This window comes from Perognathus longimembris, chromosome 8 (assembly GCF_023159225.1).
Source record: "Perognathus longimembris pacificus isolate PPM17 chromosome 8, ASM2315922v1, whole genome shotgun sequence".
NCBI classification, from domain to species: Eukaryota; Metazoa; Chordata; class Mammalia; order Rodentia; family Heteromyidae; genus Perognathus; species Perognathus longimembris.
Genome location: NC_063168.1, coordinates 59531415 through 59554539, shown reverse-complemented (window position 1 = coordinate 59554539; position 23125 = coordinate 59531415). Strand labels below are relative to the sequence as shown.

The window sequence follows — 23125 nt, the reverse complement described above, 5'->3', positions numbered from 1 at the left end:
ACCTTCACACAAGGGTTTATCAGAAGCAGTGGAAATTGTCAGGGTTTTCTCTCCCTGAGTTTTCTTCATGGAAAATAGAATAGTGCATTTTGCTATCAGTGGGGGCTTGGGCTGGATGAAATATGATCATCCTACAGCCATCTGCTCCAAACTCTGCAGTTTCAAACCTTACAATAGCTCTTGGATCCAACTACTCCTATTTCACTCTACTGCCTTATTTCATGTCTTCATGTCTTTCCTGGGCTATGATGGTGGCCTCCTAACAGTGTTTCTACCTTCTAGCTTTGTCCCTACCAATCTGCCGTCCTGCTAGAGACACTGGCTAACACACAAATCTGATCATTCTCTAGCTTCCCATTGCCAGCAAGCTGAAGTCCAGCTCCTCGCTGTCTACGCTGCATCCCACTGTCTTCTCCAGCCCATTCTCTTCCGGTGTCTAGCTCCTACTCACTAGTCCCCAGTCATACCCTGTGATGTGTCAGGCTGACTAGGAATGGTCCTTCTCCTTCTACCGATTCCTTAGTCCTGCACCACTTGTAAACTTCTACTCATTCTTTGAGTCCCTAAAGCTACCTCTTCTGTGAAGCCTCTCTTAGTTCCCTCCCCTAATCACTACTGTTTATTAGGTAGAGTTGACCTACTCCATCTATTATTGTCCCACTGCACTTCCTTTAACTTATATTGGATAGCTTTGAAAAAGGATGCTTATCAAGTGTATTATAGAACGCAGGCAGATGATTAATGAGACAGTGCCACAGCTGGATACAAGTTACATAAACATTCTGCTATCTATTAAAATGGATATACATAGCAAAAGATTAAGTAAATAGGCAAACATTTACTAGTGATTTTCTCTTGGCATTAGGGCTGCTGATGTTTAATCTTTTATGACTAATTCTTGAACTGAGTAGGGATTACTTTCATAATTAGAAAAATTCTGAGAACTTCCTCTACGATAATTAGGAAAATGGTGTGAAGCTGTAGCACAAACCTCTCGTGCATGTCTGAGTTTGTTTCTTCATCTTGCTTTTCGTTTCCCTACGGCAGGTTTTATGGCCGGAAGATGGTGAATATCCTGATGGCAAATGCCAAGTTTGATGCCTTTCTGAAGCAGTCCCTCCCCTCTCATGACTTGCGGAAAGTCATGGCGGCCATTAAGCAGCGCGTGAGTGGGTGGACAGTGAGTGGAAGTCTTCAGAGGGAGAGGGCCAGGGTCAGTGCTGGGGAGTTCCTAGGAGTCAAGGGAATAAGTTCCAGAAGTTTTAGTTCTGTTGTTCCTGACAGGTGGCTTAAATGTGATTTCAGTCCCCTGTGCCCATACCCACTTCTGTCCCCTATTGCCTATGTCCCTTGAGCTCCTTGGTCCTCCACCTTTGTCTATTAAGGGATGAGGGGAATCTTGATCTGTGCTCCAGCTACCTCTAGTACACTGGAAGGCTCAACTGTGGCCTCTGGGGCTCTCCTAGGCTGAGGGTCACCCCTCTCATTATCCACGCAGACTTCTAGGCAGTTCTCCCAAGCGCTACTGCTTCTGATTTACGTTTGGTGTGTATTTCTCAAGGGACCAGAAGAGAGTCGTGAACTTCCTTCTGCCAAAGGCCGCAAGGTGTTGAGAAGTCTGGTGCCATGTGAGAATGGGCTGCCCACTGAGGAGGGGTATGATTGCTTTCATCTCTCTGGGTCTCCATGGTCAACATGGCCAACAGCTTTGCCAAGGGTTGGGGTTCCTCTAAGATGAACTATAGTCCAGGAACATGGAGATACTAATGATGGATGTGTTAGTGGAGCAGAGTTCTCCCTTCCCCCGCATCTTGTGCAGGCCCAATAGGGGCTTGGAAGCATCAACCAGTACAAGTTGGTTCCTGCAGTCTTGGCGGAGGGACAAAGACACCAGGCAGAAGTGGGGTGGCGATGATCTTCAGGGTCTTCTCCACTCTAGTAGCTCAGCAGCAGAATGCTTGTCTAAGAAAAGGCGGGAAGAGAACCTTACCAGCTAACCTGGGGATGAGACCCTAGACAACCATACTGTAGTCCTCTGAGGAACAGAAGCTTCCAGAATTCCCAAGGCCAGTGTTCCAAGCTATTGGTGGAGAAGCTGGGGAATGGTGACATTGGTGGCTCTGCCTCAGCTGTCCCTGGGAGGGGCTGTGGGACACGGCTGTGGTCTTCCCCTGGCCTTCCCCAGGGCTCAGCCTTGCTTTCTGCCCAGGCTTGGCTCCAGTGGCCTGCGGCTCACAGGGCTGCGCTCTTCCACGCGGGGTGCTGCGGAGACGGTGGAGCAGCTGCGGGAGCTGACAAGGCTGCTGGAGGCCAAGGAGTACCAGTTGCGGATGGAAGGCGTGGGGCGGCTGCTTGAGTGCTGCAAGACCAGGCCAGAGCTCATCACCTCCCACCTGGTCCAGGTAGTGCTGCCGCTCTGCCCCCTAGCATGTCCTTCCTCCTTGGTGGGGCCCACATCAACTTGGAAGGCTGTGTGCCAGGCTGGACACTGTGTCAGATGTCCCAGGAAATAGAGGCTGCTCGGCACTTGCTTTCCAGTTGGCCTCCGTATTCCCAAAAGATCGGACATATCATCCTAGCTACTCAGGTGGCTGAGACCTGAGGATCGTAGTTCAAAGCTAGCCCAGTTAACCACCCAAAAGCTAGAAGTGGGGCTGGGGCTCAAGGGGTAGAATGCTAGCCTTGAGCAAAGAAAGCTCAGAGACAGTGCCCAAACCCAGGTTTGGAGCATGCATACATGCATGTCCCCCCCCTCCCCGCCCAGATGATCTGGTATGAGAGGCTGATCACACCTTACCAATTCTCATCGTCTGGTGGATCTATGGTAAAGAAGAGAGAAGGCAGAGATTGAGGGAGATGGGGCGGGTGGCTTCTGGTCAGTTATTTGCATAATATTTGGGGGCAGAGCCTGTGTTTGGGTAGCTGATTGGGCCATGATAGATGGCCAGATGGGGTCAGAGTAGCTACAGCCTTTCATAGCTGAACACCTGGATGAATGCCTACTTCTGACAGCCACATGGTGGAGTAGGGACCAAGGATGACTCAGTAGGGTATCTATCCAGGTTTCTTACTAGCTGTGTGATCAAGGCAAGTTATTTACCCTCTCTGAGCCTTAGCTGTTAGTGGGAAAATGGGGATGTAACTTACCGGCATGGGTTGTTTTGGCCGTTGGGTGACAGAAAACTTACTATGATGCTCAAAATGCTTGACATGCCAGGAATGCACAAGAAACATTTGTTTCTCCCTTCTGCCTTTTCTTGGGTGGTCCTAGGCTTGAATTAAGAGCCTCATGCTTGCTAAGCAAGTACTCTACTGTTTGAGCTATGGCTCTAGCCCTTTTTGCTTTAATTACTTTTGTTTTCCAGTTTTAGTCTCAGCTTTGCCTGGGGCTGGACTTAGACTGTAATCTCCCTCCTTCTGCTTTTGGCAGAGCTGGGATTGTACATGTGAACCACCAGGTCGAGCTTGTTCTTTGAGACAGGGTCATAATAACATTTTGCTTGTACTGGCCTTGAACTTCTTGATCCTCCTATCTCTGCCTGTCAAGTAGCTGGGATTACAGGAATGAATGCCTGGCTTGCCTGCCATATTTTGAGTAGGTGAGCTCTTCATCACTGCATGTATTCTGGCACAGGTTAGAGGGACCGCTTTTCAGGGATTCAGGAAGAGTCCTAAGCAAGGGCAATTGGTCAGACCGCCAAGCTTCAAATGAGTCTGGTGCCATTGGACTGCTGCCCAGCCTGGTTTCCCATTGGCTTTTGTTCCCTTGATAGGTCTTTGATGCTTTCACACCAAGGCTTCAGGATTCCAACAAGAAAGTGAACCAGTGTGCGCTTGAGTCCCTCGCCAAGATGCTGCCCCTTCTCAAAGACAGCGTGCACCCCATGCTGCTCTCTCTCATCATCGCTGTTGCAGACAACCTCAACTCCAAGAACACCGGCATTTCCACCGCCGCTGCCACTGCATTGGATGCAATGATGGATAGCCTGGGTGAGCGGCTCTCTGTGGCCCCCATGGGCCCGGGAGGGGGCAGCTGGATTCTGAGTTGCCGCACCCACTTTTGTGATTGGCAGTCGGCAGCTTGGCAGATAGTCTTGATTGGTCCAATACTTTTCCTGAGTCTGTACAGGGCAGATGATGGACCCCCAGGGCCTCTGTGACTCTTGTTAGAGGCTTCTCTTCGTCCGGCTACTGAGTGGTCAGGAGTGGAGGGGAGGCTGGTGTAGCCTTTCTATAGTCACCTCAGGGAAATGACTCCCCTGGGGCCACTCAGCACCATGGGGTGGGAGCTGGGAGTGGAGTGCAAAGCAAGGCTCAACAAGGCCAAGGCTTGGTGCTGGCCAGAGGGACATTAGAGGAGGAAAGAATTAAAAAGGAGCGGTGGGAAAAATATGCTTTGCATATCACATCTTGATTTGCCAACATTGGGTACAATTTTCCATGCATCTCATCAAGTCCCTTCCTTTTGTAGATAGTTAAAAGGTATATTGGGCATCCAGTATGTAAGTGGAAGTACAAGTTCAAAACTTCAAGTGCATCAAGTAATACTTGAGCGGGTCTCTATCAAGGCCAGGAGAGCAATGTGGTTTTGTTTGTTTGGTACCGAAGCTTGAATTTAGGGCCTGGGTACTCAAGGCTGACGTTCTACCACTTGAGCTGTAGTTCCGCTTCTAGCTTTTTAGTGGTTAGTTGGAGAAATTAAGTCTCATGGGTTTTCCTGCCTGGGCTGGCTTTGAACCATCATCCTCAGATCTCAGCCTAGGATTGTAAGTGTGAGTGGTAGCAGGCTTAAAAGTATAACCTGGAGTTGGTTGGTCTTGAACTTGTGATCCTCTGGCCTCATCTTCCTCACTGATCACTACCACCATAGTGGGTTAGTTTTTTACCAGCAAGTCTTGCCTCACTACGAGGAGGCTTCTGATCTGAAACCTACCCTGGGTGCCTTGATGGTGGTGTGTGTCTTCTCTCTGGCCTTCATGGACCATCCCAGCTGGGGTGAGAACCCCTTGCTGGAACGCTCCCCTCTGCTCCCCTCTCCCTGTCCTCTGTACATTGGCCGGAGCCTCGCTCCTGGGTTTGGGCAGCAGCTGCGTCCTTGGCTGGAGACTCAGTTACAAATCAAAGGTCTGGTCAAGCCCTTCTCTGTCTCCCAAGTTCATAAATATTGTCAATTTCCACATTTCATCTCACAGGGAATTTATGATTTGCTGAGTTTGTGGCGGTAGTACAAACAATATAAATCCAGCTCTAAATAACAGCTTGTTCTCAGCGCTGCTCTGGGTAAGTGAGATTGCTGTTGCCAATAACCAAGCCTCTTGGTAAATCACCGTGGACTTGGATTTATTGGGCAAACCTGCACCGGGCGGAATGGGCTTTAGTTATTTGAGGAAGATGAGTAACCACCTCTGGGGAGAGGATTTTTAATTAACTCTTCCTTCTCCTCCTCCCCTTCCTCCAGGTTTTTTCTGTTTCTGTTCTTTGCCACCAGGACAGCCTCCTTGAGCAGGGTGGAGCTTTGGGCAACAAGACTGTGGTGTCTTTCACAGTCCCAGAACTTAAGTACTTCCTATTGGGGGACCCTACTGTACTCAACTAGGGCAGGCCACCACAGAGCAAGCAGCCCTGGAGATGCCGTGTGTACTTGTCTGTTTGCTGCTGCTGTCATGAAACAATGGAGGCTGGGAACTTTACAAAGAAAAAGGTTTAGTTAACCCGCAGTTCTGGAAGGAAGTCTAAGAGCATGACATCTGCTAAAACCTGCTCTTGTGGGAATGAATGGGCTCCATGGGACCAGCATTCATCTTTCCCAAGGGTGATGCTCTCGGTGGTCCAATGCCACGATGCCTCATTTCTTAGAGGTTTCCCCACCACTCAACATTTCCACCCTAGGAACTGAGCATCCATCACCCGGCCCTTTGGGGAGGGAGAAAGCATGCGCCAACCACAGTAGTCTGCTTTTGTGGTCTGGCCACACCTTGAGGCAGGGTTGCACCTGCCATACTCTTGCTCTCTTCCTTTAGGGACAGGGTCTCCTGTCCACCAGCCAGAGGCTTTAGTATGGGGAGAGTGAGGCAGGTGCTTGAGGAGGACCAGCTTCTGTTCAAATCCTTATTTCAGTGCTTGAGCTGGAAGGGAATCGTGCTGGCCTCTAAGGGTTGAATGGAGCACAGAACATCCCTGGCAAACGGTTCTCTGTAGGTGGAGCCTACTGGGTGAGGTACAGTCTTGGCTGCAGGTAATGGTTGAGCGGGTGTGGTAGTGACTGCCTGGGCTAGATGGTGCGGTAAGCCCCACCCGCGCCAGCCCCTCTAGCAGCACTGGTTTTGAAATTGTTCTTAACTGTGTCAAGACAAGCTGGTTTCTGTTCGCGTGGAGATGAGAGCCAGGGGAGTGAGGTCAGAACCTGGCCTGGAGAATTCTCCCTTGCCAGCAAGTACCTGGGTGGAATCAGGGTTTCTTCAAGAAGAGCTTGTAACTGCTTGGAGTGGTCTGAGCCTGGCCTGTCCCTCACCAGGAAAATGAATATAAGTAACTGAACTTCCTGGGTCTAGAACCTTCCTCAGGCACGGCCTGCTGTTACAACCCAGTCTCCAGTAGCTTCCTGAGCTTCCTGGAAAGTGGCTCAAAGCCCTTTGGTGGAAAAGAATGTTCTTCCATGCTGGCTTCTTGCTTCCCCCCAGGGATTCTAGGCTCCAAGCTAGAGAAGTGCCACGCACTGCTTAGTAGACACAAAGCAAAAGCTCAGCACGTTCCTGCCTGCGTCCCTGACTGCAGGGCCACAGTGACCAAGAACTACGCCATGTGAAGCCCCCATCCTGCACTAAACTCCAGATGGTCCTTCCAAAGGGCCCACTGGTATTCCTAGGCAACCTCTTGAGCTCCCTCATGATTCTGGAATTGTCACAAAGTAGATTCATGAACCAAAGTCATCGCTTCTACCTCCTTGGCTCTCCCGAGGTCTTGAGTGGGGTTGAGTGATATGAGGATTGACAGAGAAAGCTGAGGTTTCCGCTTTGTCCCCTTTGGGGGGAGGGGGAGGCAGTGAGGGTGGAGACAGTGGGGGAGCTTGCTCCCTGATCTCTGCCATGCATCTTGGGGTGTCTCTGGCTTGGGGTTCAGTGACTTCCTTTCTGCTCAGCCCAGGACCTTCTGATTTCAGAGGGTGATTCTGGGATTAAGGGTGTTCCCAATCAGACTGGTTGGCCCTGTCTTTGGGCCCTGATACTGGTTTAGTTACAGCAGGAAACACCATGAATTAAAACATCAGACTGCTGACAGCTCAGCTTGTCCCGGTTGACCTTGGCATTCAGGTTTCTCTGAACCAGAAGGAGCTCTCTTAATTTAGCCCAGCCCTGGCCTGGTCAGGGCTGGAGAGAGGAGATAAGCCTGGAATGAGGGAGGCTTCCCGTCCACTTTCACTGGTTTTATTCGTTGACCTCAAATGCATTACTTTATGTAAGTCGTATGATTGACATTAAATTGTTAATGGGATTTTTAAAAAGTCATCCCTGATGAAAACCAGCCATTAAAAAATATATCTTCTATTTATTGTCTGCATGCATGCAGATTTCCCATGTTAAAAATCATAATGTGAACCCAGATTTGATCTTGTTTCTTTTATTTATTACCCAGTTTCCTATACTCCTAACTGTGGTATTTTTAGTCAACTCCAACATATAAATACCCACTTGTACCATTGTAAAATCATACTTACAAATTATTGAGAAAAAGGAAATACAAAGCATTGGAAAAGAAATATAACCAACTCCCCAGAGTGAGTCCCAATTCCTACAAAGAAGCCATTATTAATGCATGGAGTTTTTCATTTTAGGTATTTTTCTGTGCATATCTGTGTACATAGTTTTGATTGTAGTACACATTTGAATTTGTATCCTGCTGTAAAAAAAAAAAAAAAAAAAAAAAAAAAAAAAACAGGGCTGGGAATATGGCCTAGTGGTAAAGTGCTTGCCTCATATACATGAAGCCCTGGGTTCCATTCCTCAGCACCACATATATAGGAAAAGCCAGAAGTGGCGCTGTGGCTCAAGTGGTAGAGTGCTAGCCTTGAGCAAAAAGAAGCCAGGGACAGTGCTCAGGCCCTGAGTTCAATCCCCGGGACCGGGAAAAAACAAAACAAAACAAATCAGATTCTAAGCACTTGAGGATGATTACACATGGGAGTCTCTTTTCATGGCCCTGCTAGGTGTGTTTCTGTGCAAGTGGATCATTCCAGTTTCTCCAGGGAAGCTTTCCTTGGGCTTCTGGGTAGTTTGAGGAAGATGGAGCCTGGGGGAGCCTCAGAGCCTTGCCACTCCCCCCACCCCGGACCTGTGCTCTGTTGTAGGAGAGCTTGAGCCCAGGGAGGACAGTCTTTGGCATACCACACAGTTGCTATTGTCTCCCCATAGCATGCCTTCTAGAATGTTCTTTTCATTCATCGCTGCTTTGGGAGGTGTAAGAGGAGCCCATGGAAACTTCGGCTAGGTTAATGGAGAATTGGTTTCAAGCATTCAAGGGTTCTATTCTAGCCTCTTGTTGGGTCTCCTCACCATGAAGTTTTCTGGGCTTTCAGAGGAGTTTAGGTAATAATCATAATGGTTAAAACAAGAGGATATATACTATATGGTCTATGCCTGGACCTGAGTATTACATTAATTCATTTAATCCTTATAACAACTCTATGAGAAAGGTACCAGATCATCCCCATTTTACAGATGAGTAAATGGAATCATAGACTTGTCTAGTGTTACACAGTAGACTAGGAAAAGGCCAGGATTTAAACAGGTAATTTGTGCCCAGAATCCATACCTTTGACCACGCTGCTTTTGTGTTTCTTATTAAACCTCTTATTAAAGCTTTTCCTATGAAAGTGCCCAGAGCAAGACAAGCTACCTGCATGGGAACAGTGCTCTGCGGCTCACAAACGATAGCCTGGGAACGCTGCAGCTGGGCTTGACGTTGTCGTGCACTCCACAGTCTGTTGTGTACTAGCTGTGGTGGAGCATGGTCTGGGACGGGTGTCTGCTGCATGTACATTTTCAAGGGCTTCCCAAGTCACTTCTTTCTGGTTTTGGGGGCCAGGAGGAAATGTGAGCATTGTGAAAAGGAGGGAGAAGTTCTTTGCCTTAAAATAAGCGCTCCTGATGAAGTGTGTATGTGTGTGTGTGTGTGTGTGTGTGTGTGTGTGTGTGTGTGTGTGTGAGTGATAAGTAGAAGCACCTGGAAGCAATAGTCAGGTGACATTGGTAGAAAATCTATTTGTACACAATTACAACATTACCAAGACCTCCCCCCCACCCCCCCCCCCCCCCCGCCCCCGAGGCCATTTCTTGCTAACTGCAATGTTCTAGAACATGGAAACTCTTTTACTCTCAGGACAAATTACTTTGCAGACTGCAGATGTCACTTGCAAACACGTGTGGATTTGCTCCTCTGAGTCCCTCCCAGGCTTCAGGAGGAGAGCAGGGGAGGGAGGAGTGGCCCAGGGGGAATGGAGCTGTGAGAGCCATCTGTGGAGATGCCAGGGCTCCGCTCAGGATCACAGGCCATGGGGCACGGTGGTCTGTGGGGAAGGACCCTCCCTGGCAGGCTTGGAGACTGCTCCTCCTGAGGACAAATCTGGCCTTGAGGTATCAGCTCAGGCCTGTGGTTTGAATGCCCTCTCCAAAGATCATGTCGAAAGTGAACTGCCAGTGTGACAGGATTGAGCAGTGGGGCCTTAGAGGTGTTGGTGCCCTTGTGAATACATGAATGTCATGACTATATGGGGGAGGAGTCATCTGCCCTTTTGCCTTCTGCCCTGGTACTCAGGTCTTGGCCAGATGCCTGTGCTGGGCTCTCAGACTTGTCAGCCTTCAAACCCTGAGTCAGGTACAGTCAGCATACTTGCGTGCATGCGTGCGTGCGTGTGTGTGTACATGCATGCATGTGCACACCAGGTTTGGAACTTGAGCTCAAGGCCTTGTGTTCTTGTTCAGCTTTTGTGTGCTCTACAACTTGGGCCACACCTCCATTTGTGGGTTTATGCTGGTTAGCCAGAGATAAGAGTATCTTGGGTTTGTATGTCCAAGCTAGTTTTGAACTGCTATCCTCTGATCTCAGTCTCCCAAGAAGCTAGGATTACAAGCATGAGTCACTAGCTTTGGCTCAAATACACTTCTGTTTATAAAGAATGCAATCTGTGGCTTTCTGTTATGGTTGCAAGAGATGGGGTAAGACTCTAGGACACACTCGCTGAGCCATTGTGGCAATGCTGGCTTGGACCTCTTCCCATCTTCCTCCTGCCAGCTTCTCCTCCCATCAAATTATGCTGGGATTATAGTGGCTGCAAGATGCTGGGAGCTGAGCATGCTGGAACCCACCACAGTTCACGGGAGAAGCAGTGTGGGGTGTAAATGAAGTCATACCTCATGCACCCTTGAGGCCAGCACACCTTTTTTCAGGAAAGGGCAACTTCCCTTCCCTTCCCTGTCTCTGTGAAGAAGGCAGGTCTTCAAGCCCACCAGTCTGAGAAACTAGAAGGCATCAGCGAAAATGGGGAGGAACAGGCAGTTTCTAAAGTTCTGCATGTGAGCTCTTGCTGCAACTGACTTTAGAAATAGAATCCAAGGGGTCAAGAATCTTTTTTTTTTATTAATTAAAAAAATTTTGACACAGTGTTGTGCAAAAGGGGTACAGTTACATAAAAGGGCAGTGTGTACATTTCTTGTGATATCTTACACCCTGTTTTTCTTTCCCTTCCCTAGATCAGGTAGACATATACAATACACAGTGTATCAAAAACATATAGAGTATCCACATGGCCTACGCCAAAGGAAATTCACTTAGGACTTTAAATGTAATGTCAACAATAGAGTTTGCTTATCCTTGTCTTATATGAACATACATACATAGCTTTTGAGCTATTGTGATCTGCTGAGAGGTCTATTTTTGACCTTTATATGTTGAGTAGTTGTTTGGTTTTAGTTACATAATGTAGGGTTGCTGACCCAAACCTGTGGGAAATACCATTTGACAAGAAGTTTTTGGTTTCACAGACCTGGTCTCTAGTGTCTCCCCCTCCCCGCACCTTAGCAGTCATATATCAAGGAGATCATACCCCTTTGTTTTCTGTGTTCTAGGCTTGTCTCGCTCAACATTATTTGTTCAAGTTCTGACCATTTCCCTGTGAATACCAGTATTTCACCATTCCTAATCGCTATGTAGTATTCCATTGTATAGGTACCATCTTTTTTGGATCCATTCATCTGTGGAGGGGCATCTGGGTTGTTTCCATATTTTGACTATTGTGAATTGTGCAGCGATAAACATGGAAGTGTAAATGTCTTTTTGATATCTTGGGGTTTGCTGTTTAGGATAGATGCCTAGGAGTGGTATGGCTGGGTCATAGGGTAGGTCTATGTTGAGCTTTTTGAGAAACCTCCATACTGTTCTCCAAAGTGATTGTACTAATTTGCACTCCCACCAACAATGGAGAAGGGTTCCTCTTTCCCCGCACCCCCTCCAGCATTTGTTGTTGCCTGAGTTCAGGGTATAGGCCATTCTAACTGGAGTGAGGTGGTATCTCAGGGTTGTTTTTATTTGCATTTCCTTTACTACCAGGGATGTTGACCATTTCCTCATATGTTTCTTTGCCATTTTTATCTCTTCTCTTGTGAAGTCTCTCTTTAGCTTCTTTGCCCATTTCATAATTGGTTTATTGGGCTTGGAGGGGGATAGTTTTTTTGAGTTCTCTGTAGATGATGGATATTAGGCCTTTGTCTGTTGCTGTGCTGGTAAAGATCATTTCCCATATGGTTGGCTGTCTTTCTAGTTTGGTGGCTATGTCTTTAGCTGTGCAGAAACCTTTTATTTTGTAGTAGTCCCATTTGTCAAGTTCAAGAATCTTTTGATCCTAAGACATCCCTCACCCTGTTTGGGGAGGTACTGAGACCCAGAGCTTCTTCGATGGGTGTGGCTGGGTATCTAGAAAAGCTGTGTTCCTGGAGCTGGCCATGGCCTGGGAAAGCTGGACAGGTGGGAAAAGGGAACCAGGACAATTACAAAAAAGTAAAAGAAGGTCAAGCTGGGCGTTGGTGGCTTACGCCTGTCATCCTAGCTACTCAGGAAGCTGAAGCTGAGATCTATGGATTGATGTTTGAAGCCAGCCAGGCAGGAAAGTCCTTCATCTCCAATTAACCACCAAGAAACTGGAAGTGAAGCTGTGGCTCTGCCCCCCGCCCCCCCCCCCCGCCCGCTCCTCAAAGGTAAATTGTAGCACATGAAGAATGAACTCATCTGTGTGTTCATGCTGGGTATGGGCCTCTACCTACCTGGTTTACGAGCAAGGGGGAGTCAGGTTTAGGTGGTGAGGTGACAATTACCCCATATTCATTCACTTTTTGAAAGTGGTGCCATAGTGACCTGGAAGAATTAACGCCCCCCGAGTGCCTCTTCCCCACCCAGGTGTGTGGTCACCCAGCACCGGGAACACGTGTGCTGTTCCTTAGCCCACACTGTCATGGCCACTGACGTCTCCATCTCTTTTTCAGACCACCTCTGCCTCCTGCAAGCGTTTGCCGGGCGTGTGCGTTTCCTCAGTGGTCGAGCAGTGCTGGACGTCACAAAACGCCTGTCGGGTGAGCACTTCTGGCCACAGCTGGCCCAGACATCCTACCTGTCTCTCCTCTTCTCTTCCGGCATGAGGTTTCTTAGACCCTAAAGATCATTTACATTTTTGATAGCTTGCTATTGTGATGAAAATCTCTACATTGCCAAAAGACAATCTTTGTTTTTAGTCAAAATGAAGCAGGTAACTATATAAGCAAGTTGTGTGTTTTTTTGGGGTGTCAGCCCTTTAGGTGCTGCTTGGTCAGCACAGGTGGTCTCAAGAAGGGTCTTGGTACCAGCTATTTGTTCTAGCTCCTCTGCCTCCCCTCTTGCCCTTGACTCTACCTCTGCTCCCTGCTTTTGTCCTGCCTTGTCCCTCAAGTGGTTTGTGACCTCCAATCTATTGGGTAAGCCCTCTTCAAACAGGTGGGGCACACGAGGCAGGGTAGGGCTTTGAGGGTTGCTGTAGTGGAATGCTTGAATGCCCTGGGGGTGAGAACTGGGGTGGAACTAAGATCACTCAGGATACTAGACATGGAAGGAGCCCTTTTCTGTTGCTCAATATCAGTATTGTGGGTGGGGTGGGGAGGAACATCTCCTTGGGCAAGTAGTTGAGGTGTCCTAGAGCTGGAGTAGGCAACCATATTTTAATGTATTTACCTCACTTCTTCCCAACAACTTTAAAAACAAGAATTGCCTCCGGAGCTCTTCTGCTAACTTGGCTGTCAGCTAGGAACAGAGGAGAAAATTTCCTTTGACACAAAGCATGGACTAATAATAGCACGGCTTAATTGGAGTCGGTTTTTGGCTAATTACTCCATCTGTCTTTTAAGCCTCGGTTTATTGGGGTTTGTTCCCTCACAATGACTCGCCCAAAAGGCTCTGTACCCTTTTCTCCAGCCTGAGAGTGAGTGACCCAGCTAGCTGGGTGACTTCCCTGTCCCTGGATCCAGGAAATGAACGAGGAGGAAGTATGGGCCCCTAGCTGCTCAAGAGGGATGAGCAGGTGAACCCCTTTGGTGGAAGTGGGGTGTTGTTTCTGGATCTGGTTCTTGAATTTGTTCTCATTGTCCCCCCGCATTACTTTTCATTGTGTTCAAATACACGTAAGATTTACCATGGAAACGATTTTAACCAAGGGCATAGTTTAGTGGTACTAAATACATTCAAAACGTTGTGCAACCATCACAGTCAGCATCTCATTCATCTTGTGACACTAGAACTCTGTCTCCATTAAACAATAACTCCCCACTCCCCTTCTGCCTGATCCCAGCCCCGGAAGCCGCCATTCTACTTCCTGTTTCTGAGACCCACTACCCCAGGTACCTCACAGGAGGGGAATCTACTGTGTTGTCTCCTTATGACCGGCTCATTTCACTTAGCCGGTCTACAAGGCTCATTTATGCTGTAGCAGGTGTTGGAATTTCCTGTTTCTTAAGGCTGAGTGATAGATATCACACCCTGTGTTTGCTCCACATTGTGTTTATGCATCCCTCTGACCATGAACAGAACACTGGCTTGCTTTGCTCCCACTATCTCTTGTGAGTGTTGCAGTGAAGAACAGGGTGCATATGGATGGCTCTCTTCCTCTTTGCATCTTCTTTTTTTCTTTTCTGCAGGGGAGATGCCATGGGGATTCAGGAAACCTCTGGGCTGTGGATGTTCAGTGCAGTTGATGGGGATCTTTTGGTTACCTCCCGTCCTGCCCCTCCCTGTCTGTGGCTTCCCCTCTTTGGGGCTGACTCTGGAGGCTGAGATTTGAGGATAGCGGTTTGAAGCCAGCCCAGGCAGGAAAATCTGTGAGGCTCTTCAATTAATCACCAGAAAACTGGAAGCAGAGTTGTGGCTCTAAGTGGTAGAGCACTAGCGTTGAGTGAAAAAGCTCAGGGACAGCGCCCAGGCCCTGAGTCCACACCCCAGGAATGACCACAACAATAAAAATAAATAGAAAAAAATTTTAAAAAAGTAAACCACAGCTGCAGACCAGCCTGGGACCGTGGAGATAAGCCTGGAGAGGCTTATTTTGGAAAATGTGGATAGAACCTTTGGACCCACGGCAGAGCTGGCCCTCTGTTGTCAGCAGTGCTCTCGTGGAGGCAAGAGGCTTCCTGGTGTGCGTCTTGCTTGCCTCATTAAAATTAGCACAGGTCTTTGCTTTTATGGGTGCTGGGAGCATGAAATGGAGCCACACCTTGAAGCTCCACATCCCACACCCAAATGATCTCTGGGACATGGCTGGGTCCCTGTTACCTTTTAATTTCTTGGCCCCCTACACCAACGAAATGCTGTTCTCAGGGCTGCCTTGTTCCTCCAGTGCTTGTCTTTTGGCAGGACATCAGACAGAACGGGCAGCTTGGAAAACAAGCAGTATTAGCGTGGCTGCACGTAGGCTAACTCAGCCACAGCCAGAGGCCCGAGCAGCTCCTCTGTGGCGGCCTTTGATGGGCTTGGATGTTGTCTCTGATCCTGGCACGCTGGTGACAGACAGCTGGCTGTAGGTTCAGCTGGCTGCTGGGTACCCTTGGCTTTAGGGGCTTTTAGGCTTTGGATAACCGGATTCAGGGGGTTCAGCACTAGAGTGGGAAGTTCCTGATGATTCACAAACACTTTTACCTTTCACAGTCTGCTGTTGGTTTTGCCGTGAGGATTGGCATCCTTACACGGGAGGCCACACTGATTTTGTCACCCACTTGCTGTTTTATCTGCCAGAAGGCTGCATCTGAATCTTCCACTTTGCGGACTTTTTGGTCTGTGTTTGTTGGTGGTGATGTGGATTCATGCAATGCTGATACTAGCTATTTTTTGTCACCTGCTTTCCTACAAGCTGACATGAGACAGACATTCATTGCTGAATCTCTCACAGTCTTGAAAGAAAGCATGGTTCAGGATTATTAAACTTACTTTGTACAATCCTTAGAAAATCACTCTCTCAGGCTCACACAGCCTGAGAAGCAGCCTTGGGAGTGTAACTGGGGGGAGGGGGGTGGCGCTGCCCCCTTTCCTCTCTCTTGGGTTCAGCTACACATTAGAATTGACATGGACTTTGTACATTTTTGCTTTTCTTCCATGAAATATGTAGTTTGGGATGGGTTCACTTATACCGGTAGTTCTAGCTATACCAGAGGTGGAGATCAGGAGGATTTAAGGCTAACTCAGGAAAGTTGGCAAAAAATTCATGAGACCACATCTCAACCAATAGCTGGGCCTTGGTGGTTCACACCTAACAGTATGGAGGAAGCATAAATAGGAGGCTTGTGGGCTAAGCTGGCCTAGACAAAAGCTGAGACGCTATCAAAAACAAAACAATAGCCAAACAGGGATAGAGATACCCTCCGCCCCACTATCTCTATTTATAGTCCATGTTACCGATAGAGGCTCATTTTACTTTTCTCATTGGATGTTAAATGAAAACTTGTTAACCAGCTCCTGAAAAGAGCCATGGGCAATGTGCCCAGGGAGCAATTCAGCCTGCTGGGCTGTCCTTTGGGGGACAGAGTTGGTGTCCCAAGGGAGCACAGTGGGCGGAGACAGAGGACCCAGTTCAATTGGTCTTCCCTCTTTTCCTCCTAACAGTGCTGGTGGCCTCAGTTTACCCCCGGAAGCCTCAGGCTGTGGAGCGGCACGTCCTTCCGGTCCTCTGGTACTTCCTGAACAACATGACTGGGAATGGAGTCCTCCCTGGGCGTCGTGGGAACGTCCGGGCCGTGGTGTGCCTTTTGTCCAGGAGTCTCCAGGAGCAGATGGGCCCCCGCCTGCAGGACTTCGCCGCCAGCCAGTCACAGCAAGTCCTCCAAACACTGCGAGAACTCTTAGACCCCGAGTCCCTGGGAAGCAGCCACAGAGGCAGCGGCCGAGGGAAGACCACTGGTAGCTCAGGCCTCTTGCAGCTGGATTAAGGATGGGTCGGAAATGGGCAATGATCATTATTTTTTGGTCTTTTATTTTTTATGATGAAATAATCTTCTGGCCTTGCCTTCCTCCCTTAGAGTTCCTGATGTATATAGTATATTTTGAAGTAGAAATAAAAGGAATTATTTTTCTAAGATTTTATCTTGTACTTTTTTTTTTTTAACCTCTGAGGACTTCCCTGGAGGTAGCTTTATGAAACACATAAAATAAAACTTGGTGACATCAAAGCCAGTTGGAGAGGAGATTGAGCCAGAAAGCTGGGAAGGAAAAGGGTAGCACAGACCAATGAGTTGCAGACCCTTTAGGGGGTGAAGACACCCACCCAGGCCTTCAGAGACACAGAGCTCTGGAATTGGTCCCCTGAATCTGGTTTCTATGCAATTGGCCTGGTCAGAGGGGAGTGAAACAGGCCTCTCTGGGCCTCCTAGCTTCTGCCCTGGAAAATCTGTGGTGGAACATGTTGGTCCTGGGAATTTGGCATTTGCAGCACTAACAGACTTCTCTAGAAACTGGCATGGCTTCTAGAGAATGCTTCACGCTGGAACCCTTGGCAGAGCATGAAGCACTGTGCAGCATACAGAAGAATTAGAGCTCAGGTCATTACCTCAAACACGGGGAAGGGGAAGGGGAAGGCTGAAGGGGTGTGGCATTTCAGTGCTGGCCAAGGACCCAGTCACAACAACATGCTAGGGCTCAGTGTTACACGGCAGGTAGGCTTCACCCGTCCATGGTCACCTGCCCCTGAGATGTGACACCATTACCAACTGTTCTGAAGCCTTCCTGGGGAACCTGACCTTGGGAAGCCGTGTGTCTGCCTGGTGGCCTCTCGCTGTGTCTTGAGCTGAGGTGGGGCGCTTAAGCCAGGCTGGGGCCTGGCTCTCACTGGGCAGCTTCACTGTGACTTTGGGTAATGTTAGCCCTAGAACACATGTCCCTGCAAGCACCTTGCTCTTCATGCCGTGTTAATGACCTGCTAGAACCAGAGAGTGTTTTCCAATCATTTTGAAGTTTGATACGATTTAATTAACCCTGCTTGCACACTGTCTGAGCAAGCTTTTTAGGCTTTGGTTTGAGGACCTGCATTCTCTACTTGTCAAGAGTGATGAACAGATCAAAATAGTTTAGGATTTTTTAAAATTTGTGTTTTGTAATAGCCCAGGGACATTGATTGAGAAGGCAGACATCAATCGCAACCTCAACTGTATTTCCTCTCTTCCTGTCTTCTAGGCCTACCACAAACTGGAAGCGGAAGCTTCATTCCCCGGGGTTCTGTACCCTAGCTCATGTGTGGCGTATTGAAAACATCCGCAAAACATATAAACCTTTGCACTGTCTGTTTTCCTTCCTTTAGACTTTACTGCTAGGTAGCCAGGGGTTTTGCTGGCCATACTCCTGGTCATGGTATGCCTTAGGAATCTCAGCTTCAAAAGACTTCACATCACTGCTTCTAAATCAAGGGGAACAGCTCCTTAGTGAGTAGGTTCTGGGCCTGCTAGTACCTAGTGGGAAGGCCAGTCCAGGAGAATGAGAAGTGGAATGGGGCTCACCCCATTTTTTTGCTGGTTGTGGTGGGCCAGACATTTTTTTCACAGGAGATGTTCCTGGAGCAGAGAACCTGGCCACTGCTTGTGGGAAGTCTCTCTCTCTCTCTCTCTCTCTCTCTCCTCTCTCTCTCTCTCTCTCTCTCTCTCTCTCTCTCTCTCCCTCTCCCTCTCTCTCTCTCCCTCTTCTCTCCATTCCTCCCTGCTCTCTCTAAAGTGTGAGAATAATAAACCAGGGACTTGTCAAAAACCATGACTGCCAGGACTTACTTTCTCATCAAAAGGAATTGCTGAGATTTTAGGAAATTTTGCTGTCAGTACTCACCCATTTCCCCCCCCCGCCATTTTCATTTTCATTTCTTGTTTCCACATTCTGGGAGAGCAAATGGATCTTCACTCATACCGAGCTTCAGAATTGTCTGGCAAGTGTTACAGAACATGGCATCTGGTCCTTCCCTCAGGCTATTGATTCAGATTCCTTCCTTCTTTCTTTCCTTCCCCTCTCCCTCTTCCTCTTTCCTTCATTTTTCTCCCTTGCTCATCGTCTCCTTCTTCTTTCCCTTTCCTTCTCCTTCCCAATGCCATCTCCCCACTCCTTTTTAGGTGATCCTAATCTATGCCTCAGTATAGAAACCATAATATAATGGGCCTGTACAAAAGTAGCAATGGCTTTGGTCCTGTGGGCTCCAGGCTTGCCAACTCCACTCTCTTCTCAGTTCTGGAGTATTCTGGGATTTCAGGCAGACTGGAAGCCAGACACTGGAGTCAGAGGCCTGGGTATGAGTCTGGGCACTCTAGCTAGCTGGTATGTGGCTTTGGATCCTCTTGTCAACCTCTCTGGTCTTTGTTTCTTTATCAGTCCAGGGTGTGTGTGTGTGTGTGTATGTGTATGTCATGGTGGTGTGATAAGCAATGCTTGCTCTCCCTTGCCTTGAGGATGAAGAATTCTTGAGAAGAGCTGGGCACAGTGGCTCAAGCTTGTAATCCTAGCTACTTGGAAGGTAGTCATCAGGGGATTGTGGTTTGAAGCGAGCCCTTGACATAAAAGCTCGCTGAACTCTGTCTCAACCAGCGTCTGGTGGTGCACATTGGCTATGCTAGTGCCTGTTACTCTGGCTGTACAAGGTAGGCACGTGACTGGGTGTGGAAGGGGTATGCCTGGCATCCTCAGTGACACAGGGAAGCACAAGTAAGAGGATTGCAGCCCAGGCCAGCCAGGGTATAAAGTGAGAGTCTACTTCAAAAATAACCAACACAAAATGAGGCTGGAAGTGTGGCTCAAGTGATAGAGTGTTTGCCTAGCAAGTATGTGGCCCTGAGTTCAATCCTGGGTACTTTCAATAACAACAATAAATTATTGAAAAGTAGTTAGCACAAGCCATGGCATCCTGAGCACTAGACAAGCATTGGCCAAGATGCCTGGGAGCCATTGCTTTAGGATCAGCTAGTCATCAGGGCTTGGTGGGGTCTCTGCTGTCCTGGGGTTGGAAGAACAGAGAATGTGCCTGGGCTTCATGGGGCCTGAGATCCTTTGTAAGCTGGGAGTTGCTAATCCTCCTCCTCCTCCTCCTCCTCCTCCTCCTCCTCCTCCTCCTCCTCCTCCTCCTCCTCCTCCTCCTCCTCATCCCTCCTCCTCCTCCTCCTCCTCCTCCTCCTCCTCCTCCTCCTCCTCCCTCCTCCTCCTCCTCCTCCTCCACCTCCTCCTCCTCCTCCTCCTCCTCCTCCTCCTCCTCCTCCTCCTCCTCCTCCTCCTCCTCCTCCTCCTCCTCCTCCTCCTCCTCCTCCTCCTCCTCCTCTCCTCCTCCTCCTCCTCCTCCTCCTCCTCCTCCTCCTCCTCCTCCTCCTCCTCCTCCTCCTCTCCTCCTCCTCCCCTCTCCCTCCTCCTCCTCCTCCTCCTCCTCCTCCTCCTCCTCCTCCTCCTCCTCCTCCTCCTCCTCCTCCTCCTCCTCCTCCTCCTCCTCCTCCTCCTCCCTCTCCTCCTCCTCCTCCTCCTCTCCTCCTCCTCCTCCTCCTCCTCCTCCTCCTCCTCCTCCTCCTCCTCCTCCTCCTCCTCCTCCTCCTCCTCCTCCTCCTCCTCCTCCTCCTCCTCCTCCTCCTCCTCCTCCTCCTCCTCCTCCTCCTCCTCCTCCTCCTCCTCCTCCTCCTCCTCCTCCTCCTCCTCCTCCTCCTCCTCCTCCTCCTCCTCCTCCTCCTCCTCCTCCTCCTCCTCCTCCTCCTCCTCCTCCTCCTCCTCCTCCTCCTCCTCCTCCTCCTCCTCCTCCTCCTCCTCCTCCTCCTCCTCCTCCTCCTCCTCCTCCTCCTCCTCCTCCTCCTCCTCCTCCTCCTCCTCCTCCTCCTCCTCCTCCTCCTCCCCTCCTCCTCCCTCCTCCTCCTCCCCCTCCTCCTCTCCTCCTCCTCCTCCTCCTCCTCCTCCTCCTCCTCCTCCTCCTCCTCCTCCTCCTCCTCCTCCCCTCCTCCTCCTCCTCCTCCTCCTCCTCCCTCTCCTCCTCCTCCTCCTCCTCCTCCCCTCCTCCTCCTCCTCCTCCTCCTCCTCCTCCCTTTATAGCTTTTCCATTCAAGGCTGATGTTCTACCACTTGAGCTGCAGCTCTACTTCTAGCTTTTTGCTGGTTAATTGGAGATGAGTCTCATGATGTTCCTCCCCAGGCTGGACTGGCTTTGAACCTCAATCCTCAGATCTCAGCCTCCGAGTAGCTAGGATTACAGGCATGATGCACTGGGGCTCAGCTGGGGCACTTATCTGGAAGCACTCTACTAGGAAGTGAGTGCCTTTCTCCAGTTGCCTGACCCTTTGTCCTTGATCATCAGGCCTTTTCCGTTACCCTTGGTTTTCCCCACTCCCCTCCTCCAATGGAGAGGAGACTGGGATGAACGTCTCCCTCCCTGCTTGCGCTGACTCAGATCTCACAGCTGGAGGCAGAGGACGTTCCAGTTGAAAGTGATTCCTAAGAGGGGGGCCATCGGAGGAGGAGGCTGCACCCTTGTGCCTGTTCCCAGGCTCCAGCAGGCCAGCACAGGACCCCTGCTCTCTAGGTGGGTGCCTCTGCGTCTGGACCCCATGGGGACTGTGTGGGGTCCTTAGGGACCAGGGTTTATTCAGGAGGTGGTCTGACTTCTTCATTGCCTGGGGAAAGAAGGCTATCACATTGGCAGATTTTGCTTTGTTTTAATCATGGTTTTATAATTACCTCTCTGTGGGGTGACAGCTGTTAGCATCCCCTTGGATTCTCCTTGACAAGTTTCTTTCTGGAAAGTGATCCAGTACCTGGGAGACTGGTAGAGGGCAGAAGCTTAGAAAATCACAGGGGTTTTTAAACATGGCCACTCTTGTCCCTTTCAAAGAGGGAGGGGGAAAAAGCTGGATAAATAATTCTTGTGAAGGCAATTTGTCTCCCAGGTTCTGTATTTTCTTTTCTGTCTCATCCACTGGCTTTCATTGCTTTGAGGTTCTGGCAGTAGGGTCAGCACTGTCTTCAGAAGAGGGGCGCTGCCGCTGTTGTTGCTGGGGTGGGGGATTGTCACCTGATGGTTTTGGGAACATGTTTTTTATGTTTATCTTTTTTTTTTGTATGTGTGTGTGCTGGTACTGGGGCTTGAACTCTGGCCTGGATGCTGTTTCTGAGTTTCTTTGCTTGAAGCTAGTACTTTACCACTTGAGCCACAGCTCCACGTCTGGCTTTTTTAGCACTTAATTGGAGATAAGAGTCTCACTGGTTTGGCTCTGAACTTCCATCATTAGATCTCAGCCTCTCAGTAGCTAGGATTACAGGCATGAGCCATCAGCACTTAACTTCCTTCCTCCCTCCCTCCTTCTTTCCTTCCTCCCTCCCTCCTTCCTTCCTCCCTCCCTCCCTCCTTCCTTCCTTCCTCCCTCCCTCCTTCCTTCCTTCCTCCCTCTCTCCCTCCCTCCCTCCCTCCTTTCCTTCCTTCCTTCCTTCCTTCCTTCCTTCCTTCCTTCCTTCCATCCTTCCTTCCTTCCTTCCTTCCTTCCTTCCTTCCCTCTCTCTGTCTCTGCCTCTCTCTCTCTTCCTTTCTTGATGTGTGTGTGTGTGTGTGTGTGTGTGTGTGTGTGTGTGTGTGTGTGAGTGGTAGAAAGTAGTTGTGATTATTATTTTTTAATTCCCTTGGAAACTTTGAGTTTCCATATGAGCTAGTTTAAGAGGAATGGCTAACATCATAGCTGGAGTTTTGTTGATGAATCCTTTCCTATTTATAAATGGAGTAATGAAGAGGTCCCCCCTCCCCCCCTTCCACCCTGCACTAAGGAAGGCCAAGGTGTCTGTGTCTAGAGCTGCTCTTCTGAAGTCACTGGATGCTTCTGTAGCAGATGTTGGAATGGGGGCTAGTCTGAGACCAGCAGGTCTGCTCCGCCATTACTTGATGACTTGTATTCCAAACAACAATTAAAAATATTTTGTGGGGCTACTCAGGATTGCACTCAGAGCCTTGAGCTTATGCTCTACTACTTGAGTATTGTTCCTAGTCCTTTTGCTTTTACTTTGTTTTTCAGATAGGGGCCTCATGTTTTTGCCTGATCGGCCTCAGTCTGTGATCCTTTTACCTCTCCCTCCTGAGAAACTAGGTGTGAAACATCATACTCAACGCTGGAGGAACACATTTATCTGCTCTCAATTTCACTTTTTATTCATTTGTAAAATATAGTGAAAGAACACTTTACTTATCATTTTCACAGGATTCCCCTACATAATTTAATGAAACCGTGGGGAAACAATATATATTTGTAAAGCGGAGCGTTACAAAGAAAAGGTATAATAACTGTTAGCGCTCACCTCATTCCAGTGCTCCCGTTACACCTGCTGTTTACAAACTGAAGCAATTGCTGACCATCTATCTGACTGACAAGCCATCCCAGGCTCCAAGTGGGGATAAATGAGATTAAGAAGCTCAGTTGGTTTGTTTCCACTTGATATATTTACCACATGGACTTGCAATTGCAAGCTAAATATATTAATTTTTTTTTGCTTTGAAATACTTGGAATCCTGCAAAGAAGAATGTCACTTCTTGCTGAGTTTCATAGTGATTCTTAACTTCCTCTAGGCATAAGCAGGAAACTCTGGAAGAGGGAG

The 23125-nt window shown here is 48.9% G+C and overlaps 2 protein-coding genes across 4 annotated transcripts in view; both read left to right on the top strand.

The window, feature by feature from the left end:
• The window catches only part of Togaram2 (TOG array regulator of axonemal microtubules 2), a 39716-nt gene extending 23085 nt beyond the window's left edge, over positions 1–16631 (top strand). For all 3 annotated transcript variants that reach the window (XM_048353601.1, XM_048353599.1, XM_048353598.1), the window contains 6 exons: positions 1048–1165; positions 1562–1656; positions 2210–2402; positions 3774–3990; positions 12531–12617; positions 16162–16631. In XM_048353601.1, the coding sequence (XP_048209558.1) occupies positions 1048–1165; positions 1562–1656; positions 2210–2402; positions 3774–3990; positions 12531–12617; positions 16162–16484 (1033 nt within the window). In that variant the 3' untranslated portion in view covers positions 16485–16631. The remainder of the gene's footprint in view (positions 1–1047; positions 1166–1561; positions 1657–2209; positions 2403–3773; positions 3991–12530; positions 12618–16161) is intronic.
• Positions 16632–21044: 4413 nt separating this feature from the next.
• The window catches only part of Clip4 (CAP-Gly domain containing linker protein family member 4), a 95163-nt gene continuing 93082 nt past the window's right edge, over positions 21045–23125 (top strand). Inside the window, exon 1 of the mRNA XM_048353199.1 lies at positions 21045–21070. The gene's annotated coding sequence lies outside the window, so the exon portion shown is untranslated. The remainder of the gene's footprint in view (positions 21071–23125) is intronic.